Source organism: Phytophthora parasitica (genome assembly GCF_000247585.1).
Source record: "Phytophthora parasitica INRA-310 unplaced genomic scaffold supercont2.28, whole genome shotgun sequence".
In the NCBI taxonomy this organism is placed as follows: Eukaryota; Oomycota; class Peronosporomycetes; order Peronosporales; family Peronosporaceae; genus Phytophthora; species Phytophthora nicotianae.
Genome location: NW_008649014.1, coordinates 197,673 through 205,358, shown reverse-complemented (window position 1 = coordinate 205,358; position 7,686 = coordinate 197,673). Strand labels below are relative to the sequence as shown.

At 46.9% G+C, this 7,686-nt stretch overlaps 4 protein-coding genes across 4 annotated transcripts; 1 reads left to right on the top strand and 3 right to left on the bottom strand.

The window, feature by feature from the left end:
• Positions 1 to 2,532: 2,532 nt before the first annotated feature.
• Positions 2,533 to 3,228, bottom strand: PPTG_12206 (hypothetical protein; the record flags this gene model as incomplete). Its single annotated transcript, XM_008907907.1, has 1 exon — positions 2,533 to 3,228. One exon carries the CDS (start codon positions 3,226 to 3,228, stop codon positions 2,533 to 2,535), a length of 696 nt encoding a protein of 231 aa, XP_008906155.1.
• Positions 3,229 to 5,628: 2,400 nt separating this feature from the next.
• PPTG_12205 (hypothetical protein) lies at positions 5,629 to 5,832 on the bottom strand (the record flags this gene model as incomplete). The annotated part of the gene is made up of 1 exon (XM_008907906.1): positions 5,629 to 5,832. One exon carries the CDS (start codon positions 5,830 to 5,832, stop codon positions 5,629 to 5,631), a length of 204 nt encoding a protein of 67 aa, XP_008906154.1.
• Positions 5,833 to 6,312: 480 nt separating this feature from the next.
• Positions 6,313 to 7,059, bottom strand: PPTG_12204 (hypothetical protein; the record flags this gene model as incomplete). Its single annotated transcript, XM_008907905.1, has 1 exon — positions 6,313 to 7,059. One exon carries the CDS (start codon positions 7,057 to 7,059, stop codon positions 6,313 to 6,315), a length of 747 nt encoding a protein of 248 aa, XP_008906153.1.
• Positions 7,060 to 7,253: 194 nt separating this feature from the next.
• PPTG_12203 (hypothetical protein) lies at positions 7,254 to 7,643 on the top strand (the record flags this gene model as incomplete). Its single annotated transcript, XM_008907904.1, has 1 exon — positions 7,254 to 7,643. The coding sequence occupies one exon, from the start codon at positions 7,254 to 7,256 to the stop codon at positions 7,641 to 7,643; it is 390 nt and encodes a 129-aa protein (XP_008906152.1).
• Positions 7,644 to 7,686: the final 43 nt, after the last annotated feature.

Below are 7,686 nucleotides of genomic sequence, written 5' to 3'. Positions count from 1 at the left end.
CAGACCAGAGACACGTGAACGGTCGTTCACTTAGAGTTTGTATACTCTTGGAAATCAACTTCCTCTGCACAAGGTGCTGTGTGACCCCGTCACACAAGCCTCCGCAGTACCCTCCACGCGTCCTTGAAGGAAGCAGCACTCTATGCAAGCCCAATACCGCAGTTGTAGGTCTGAACTTAGCGGGGTACAATGTATAATCGATATCTACCTTCCGATATACAAGCTTTGTTGGTATAACGAGATTCAAGTATGTCTCGCCTTCGTTTTGTACCGACTTCTGCTTCTTCTCCCCTCCCGACGCAGCATTTGGACACTCCCGGCTCTCCGCTTTTAGATGAGAATGCGTGATTCGAGTTGAACGATCTATTTGTTTTGAAGCCAATATTTCTTCAGTGGATTGAATAGGTTAGCCTTTGTATGATACACTGCAATGGTCGCGACTTACCTCCCCAACGGACGCTTGTCAGTTCGATCATTTCCTCCAGAAAGCCAAAATTTGCGAACCCCTCTTCTTCACGGTGATATTGGCTACACACACCACACTATTTTGCTCTATAAAGTCTTAAATACATTTGAGGGCAATGGTTCGTTGAACCCTCACCGCTCTTGCTCGGCTTCACAACATGGTATATATAAACTCTGACAAAGAATATCAAACTACATTTCCTACCGTTTTCGCCCCAATACCGAGTGGGAATGTTGCATACTATACAGGCACAATACACGGCGCTTTAAGCTCCTTAGTTAGCTAATCTGAATCGCAAGTTCCTGACATAGCACGTCTGTTATGGCACTCGCAGGCCCTTAGCTGCTCAGTTCGTACGCTCTTTATCAGCCCAATACAGCGGCGAGGAACTTCCTAACAGTACTATCATGTATTATTGGTAGTGAGCGCTCGTAGAACCTAACTCACAGCTAAACAACGTGGTAATTTCTACGAGCAACACAGAGGAGTTGTAGATCGTTATCACGCGGCTTGGCGGACTGCAATCTCTCTCCCCCCCCCCCCACCCGCCCGACGCAGCGGTACTGACGCTCGCTGGTACATGGTGATTTGACAGCTTGGTTGGTTTCATGCGCGACAGAGCGTCAACAGCGCTGACTGGTCCTCAGTGACGCGGTGGCCTGGTAGGCTTCAGGTGATACTCATGTAGAATGTGTTTTTGTCTTGGTGGTTTGACAGGGTGCCTGCTCAGTAAAAAACAATATTGCCACGATTGTTCTTCACGGTACTGCTCTTATTAGCAATTTTGCGACAGGGTTCGACACAGTCGAACCTTTTTGACGTATCACAACCACAAATATAGAAACAGACGTAATGTATGATTTAGCACGATTACCTCTAAGACGTCATTAAAAAACATATTATAGTCGAAAATCCTGCTATAAATGATATTATTGAACCGTACAAGAGAATGGCTTTGGAAATTTGACTTCAAGTTTGTATGCGAGTCTTAATATAGAAATGTATGGCGATAACGAAAGGGTTAACAAGCAGACCAAATAAGGAATTGAAAACATTTTGACGTTGGCGACCCCCCCCCCCCCCCCTAACCGCTTTCACAAAAAAAAACTTTGTCAGAGTTTTTGTTTTCACAGCATTTTTGACTGCTTTATTAAGAGTTTTATGTAGAATCAGACAAGAATGGACTTTCGGGGGTATTAAATGATTCATGCAGATAGGTTTGGACATTTTCCCATTTTTTATTACAAAAAAAACTCTGTTACTTATAACAAAATCCATTATACATTTTCGCCCTGCTGGACGTCAGTAGGCACCACACATAAACGTATAGAACTATTTGTGTAGTGCATCTTCATGGCAGTAAGGTCTCACAACTCTCGATAATGATGCCAAGCTAAGGCAGTGTCTTTTGGTCCTATTTTTTGTCCTTAATTTTCAAGGTACTGGGATTAAGGAGCGCGCAACGCAGCCTGGAAGGACATATTTGTGTTGATTGTCGCTAATTTGGTTGAATTTGCTTCGACAGAATGTATCATTGTGAAGACCTCCAGAAAACCCATCTGATTGCGAGAGATGTGTCACGTTAAAAGAAGGGTTAAGGTGAAGCTTGAAAATGATACCATTATAGCTCCTGACTAAGTATAGTTCTTGGTTTTGCGGCCTCAGGTAAAAGCAAAATATACAGCCAATTTTCTGAAGGCTCAGTGTAAAATTGTCAGTGTAAGATCACGTTGCTCGTCCACATCAAGGAGCGGTATGGCTTCATCAACAAGAATCTAGTGCCCTTATCATGTTGGTCGTGCTAACCTTGAAATAATCAAGGGGCGGCGGGGTGTATCTGAAGGCAGTTGTATAACTCGCGCTCATATTTGTCAAAAGTATTACTCAAAAGTTGGACCACTCGTTGCTGTTGCATACTCCATTATCATGCTCCTTACACCCCAGCAACTATCCTGACACTCACCTAGAATGATATGCACTTAAATACAACGAATTGTTTTAGAACAAAAATGAGGAAAAAGGTTTTCTTTATATGAATCATGGATTTTAGTAAACAATCAGAGAGCCTACTGAAGATTTACGATGGCCTTGACGACGTCCATCTCAACCCGTTCATCCAAAATCTTTCCGTGTTTCTTGACAGCTTTTAGGAATGCGATCATCCCCCGACTTTCAACCATTAATTGTAAATCTATACTATCTGTTCTCCCCAACTTTGCCAACATCGAAACTTTGATCGCCAATTCTGTTTCGGATCCCCCACCAAAAAGGTTCGACCACCGGTCCCAAGGAATGTTCTCTGCCTTCTTGTTCAGCTCCGTAATATACTGCTGATATATTCTGAACGTGTCCACCTTGGTCACTTCGCCAAGAGCGATGCTATTCAGGCCAAGATCGTCCCAGGCTGTCGTAGTACTAGCTCCTTTCTTGAGCCAACCATCGACCTTAAATTTCTGGAAGTACTTAAAGTTCGGGTCTTCTGTCAGAGCTCTTCCTATCAGCCCAGTGAGTTTTAGCTTGTCCATGACGTAGTCGTCAGACTTGCCGTTCTTAATCCAAGATGTGACTCGCCAATTTTTGAGACCGGGTATCAATACACCCCTCGCTTCATCATCGCTCATCCTGGCCGTACGCAGTAGCCTTCCGCCATAGCCACTTGTGTCAGTCCTTGAAATCTTGGTGTGGTGGAACTCTGTAGCTTTTACAGCCACACTCAACAGGGCAAACACTGATAGCAGCAGGAAGCGAAGCATTAAATCCATGGCTTTCAGGGCCTCGTAAGACTTGAGATCTAATGAGAAAAAACTGAACTGGCGGCTTCGCAAGTAGCAAGTCCGTGAATCGATGCTTGCACAAAGTGTGGCGCACTGTGATTCAGCTGTGAGCCAGCAGCAGGTGGTTTTCTCAAACTGTTCATACTAGTATTCGAGATGGGGTAACCATCATGCGTAATGATTGGTCCATAATACTATTATTATCAGCCAATAGTAAGGCATAATATCCAGTGACTTTGAGATTCTGTGGTCATGTGTTTTCCAAGTAGTGATAATTAATGTACTTTCACTAGATTTGATATTGCTGGAGTCACAGCGGAATATCGTGTAAAAGACGGGGCTGCGATTTATACTGAATTAACGTAATAAAAAACAGTACAATTGGCCCATCTGCGTTCCTGCATAAATTTTCGCCGTTGGCAGACTCTATATGGTCCACCCTGTCGAAAACGAGGTGCACCACTGTACAAACATAACATGATATCCAGAGCGTTTATCTTAAGCCCCGGGTATAAAAACAACGAAAGTACCACTCACGATCACCAGAATCAATTCCAGCGGCGCATCGCTATAAGCTTTGCTCACCGGCTTGTTCGGAGCTTCCGCTACAAGAGGTTTCATTTTTGAGAGTGGTTGTTGCTCCAGACTGGTATCATAAAACAGCCAATTTGCCGCAGTTGGCAAGCATTGGTACGTAGCTTCCAGCGAGCGTTGAGCGGGTGCTGTAGTATGATTAAGGGCACTAGTGGAGAGGCTACTCGATCCTCCAAACCGAGCAACATTATGAGAAGGGGAAGCAATCAGCGTTGTTGTGTTTTCGTGCGGGCGAAAAGTTGAGTCTCTGTGCAGAAATAGCCGTTATTAGGCCATTAATAAGGACATTTATACCCTTATTAAGGACAACAGATGGCTCCCAGTCTGGAGCAGCAACATGTGCCAATGAACAATGGGTTGGTTGTATTCTCAATTTGGCCCTGAAAAAGTGGGTAATCATTTTTTTTCACATGATCCTTGTACTGTACAAGTGATTGGTTGTTCTACTGTATCCACCGCTGTGCTGCGGTCACTTAAAAACTCTACTTCCTCCGTTCACAATGCCCATAGCACTCCCCGGCTGCAGGTCACAGGTCATTTCGGCCAGAACACCGCGATCGTGCCCAGATTTGCATTGGCTAGATACACTATTATCGAAGCCATCGACCTTGTAACGTTTCCAGGCCCTGCCGAAAAGTGCATAGCTATCGTTAATACACCTGCAGCCAGCACCTTTGCTACAGGGGGATGGGCTGTTATCCTTCCAGAATGGCCTTTAAGCTGCAGTTCGGTGGAACACCATGTCTTGACATATGAGCTGCCCTAGTGGCTTCGGGTGCCGTAGCTACAGTTGCCCGGGCGTAGCAGATCAAAAACAACGTGGATAGCTTACAGGAGCGTCTTGCGGGGCCGACTTGCGGTCATTTGTCGAGAAAAAAAGGGTACCTACGGAATGCCCAGGTTTCACGTTTTTGATTGGATCAATTCAACCGCAAATCGGATAAGTATTATTAGTAGCAATTATATTGTTATTTTTGTTACATTGTATTTTACTGGGAGGACAGCTCAGGTTGGTTAAACAGCCTAAGAAATTTAATTACTTTTGCCGGGGACCCTTCCACAGGACTTTAGCTCGTTAGAGTCGCCTGATTCCATCCACCGATTTTGCCCAAACGAACACAATCATGTTCATACATTTTGTGAATGGCTGTCTTCATGTGATACATCGAATTTAAATTCTTTTTTTAAACTTATAATTTTAAAAAATTTCACTTCACCTATCCAGCAAAAAAAAAATCAAGCTATATAGGTTACATGAAGGCTGAAATATTCTTCTTGGTAATTAAAGGCGTGTTCGCGATAAACGTCGTTCTGATGGAATGATAATTTTGTGGGCTTGGGATTTTTTTTCTTCTCTTTGATGAAGGGCCCAGAACACGTTTTTAGGGTTTTGTGTTCGCGATCTCGAAACGTTACTCTGCTGATTCTTTTACCGCCCAATAGCGAATTGATTTTTGTCATGTGTATCTCTCTGCTATCCGTTCAACGCTCCAAGCGCAGGATAGAGCATGAGAAGACCGTCAGGCTTCTAAGGCTATCTACATCTGACGGACTACGCTTTTTCGAGGCAATACACGCATCAAACAATCGACTTTTGTTTCACGACCACTTTCGAATGGATGTTGCCGCGTTTGACGAGCTGTTTGAACGTTGTTGCTTTAAAGGCTTTGTAGCTATGAGCTTCTTTCACACATATCACGTTCAGTACCTGGGCTTAAAAAGAAGTACTATGCTACCTTTGTCTAATGAGCGATTGTGTTTGGCGTTCAGAGCGCCCGTCTGGGTGCGCCACGCTTAGGTCTTGAGACCTTTGTCGGTAGTAAGGGAAGCATCCTTACGTGCTTCACAGTACGTATCCAGCAAGTCAATCTCTTCGAGAACTGCCCACGTTGCGCGCTGCTGACTTGCGGTTGTGGGGGTCGTAGATGACCTGCTGGTATGTGCTGGCTTCTTCGTTGACTTAGTCTGCTTCTTTGACGACTTTGTGGTCTTGCCCATGATGCCGAGCGATGTTGAGTTTGCTCTCTGATCCGTCCGAAACCAAAGTGACACCCACTCCAGATCATGTCAGTATAAAAAGGGAAACCCTGGTTATAAGAGCAGACAAAAATTGGAACATCGACTGAATCCATTTTCATTTTTTGGAAATCGGGTGTCAACCTGATTTCCAGAATTACCCTGAAAACATCGTTCCGCCTCTGAAGTATCCTTTCGCGATTTTTGTGTTCGCGACGCGGATTTTGGATCAAAACGACGTTTTCCCTCCCAGAACGATGTTTTCCTATCATCGCGAACACGACCTAAGTTTCTCGACGGTTTGCGCCAAGAATAAGAGTCAGATCACCCAAAACCCTATCAACACAATGGCGGGTTGCTTTCTCAACAGCGGTAGAGAACCACGAGCAGCCAGTAGTGCGTGTGTCTGCTGTATACAGCATCAGTAAACCCTCAAGTTTCGCTTTGGCAGCTCAAGCAGTTCTACCTACCAAGATTCTCGTCCAACCTACCATGTTCTCTCCTCCGTCGCCAACAACGTCTACTGCGGCAGCAGTTCCTTCCGGTGCTGACATCCATGAACAGTCGGAGTAAGCCACGTCGTCGCGCCACTCGTTTCCTCCTCTCAAAGGCAAGACCCAGTACCAAGCCTGCCGGTGCTTCGTCCGTCCGTGTCAGACACAACGGACGGCTCCTCCCCACGAGTCCACCGTCGAGTGCAGCCAACGACGGCCCCGTTGCCAGCGCCGCACGCACATCCACATCAACCATGAGCATGCCCAGCACCGTTGCGCCGTCTGCATCGTCGCGTCTCCGCACCGACACTCGCGTGGAGCTGCCGACGCCGTCAGGGGCGGCAACACCAACAGATATATTCGTGATTGAGGACCCAGAGCAGCACACTTCACCTGCTGCAGTCTCACCCGGTCGATCGCGCGCGCGTCTTTGAGCGAAGAAAACTGCAAAGTGTCTTTGAGCGGCGTCTCGCAAGCCCAAGCGAGTCAGACCAACGGCGGACTCAAGCAGTGCTGACGCGCGTGAGAAAAAAACGACGACCGGTACTTTATCGAAGTCGTCAGGTTCGGCGCAAGATGTCATTATCTCGACTCCAGCCTCCGATACTGCATCGACCGCTGTGTCGGCCAACCGACCAGCGCAACCTAGCGCGCCACCGGCATCAATAACCGGTACAGGTCTCAAGGGTGTAGCTGAGGCCATCTCCTTCGACATGATGCGGTGCTCACGCACACCTCTTCCCGTGTAAGAGGCGGGGAACTGCTCGGTCTTGCTCGTGGTGATCTACCGCAAGCACGCACCTCATGCACAATCGTCAACACCGAGAAAACACCTGTCCAGCAAAAACCCTGGCTCTAACCCCATCGCGCTCACCGTCGTCCAACTTCAATCTTGATGAAGTTTTGAGCATGTACGTCATGAACGCGTCCGGTAGCGCGTCGACTACGTCACCGCCGGTAGCATCGAAACTCTTGGTGCTTGAAGCACGGGTGGATCGCCTCTTTCAGCAGTTTGACAATCTACGCCAGCTCCTCGCTGGCACCGCCAGCCCTCCGGAGGCCTTCGCAGCTGAGATCCCGACCTACTTGCCCGTGACCACGAATGCTATGCTCAAGGATATCAACCCCAATGACACGATGCGCCTGGAAGAAAATTTGGATGGGCACCCCGGGCGTCAAGGGACCCACAACGAAGTATTGCGATTGACTAGAGAGGTGATATTCAGAGCGGCGAGAGCCAAGCCACCCTGGATGACTGCAAGGACAAAGACGAAGGACGAGAAGTTTCCCGGTTGGTGATCCAGAGCAGCCATGGACCAAGACTTGAGAGAAGAACTTGGAA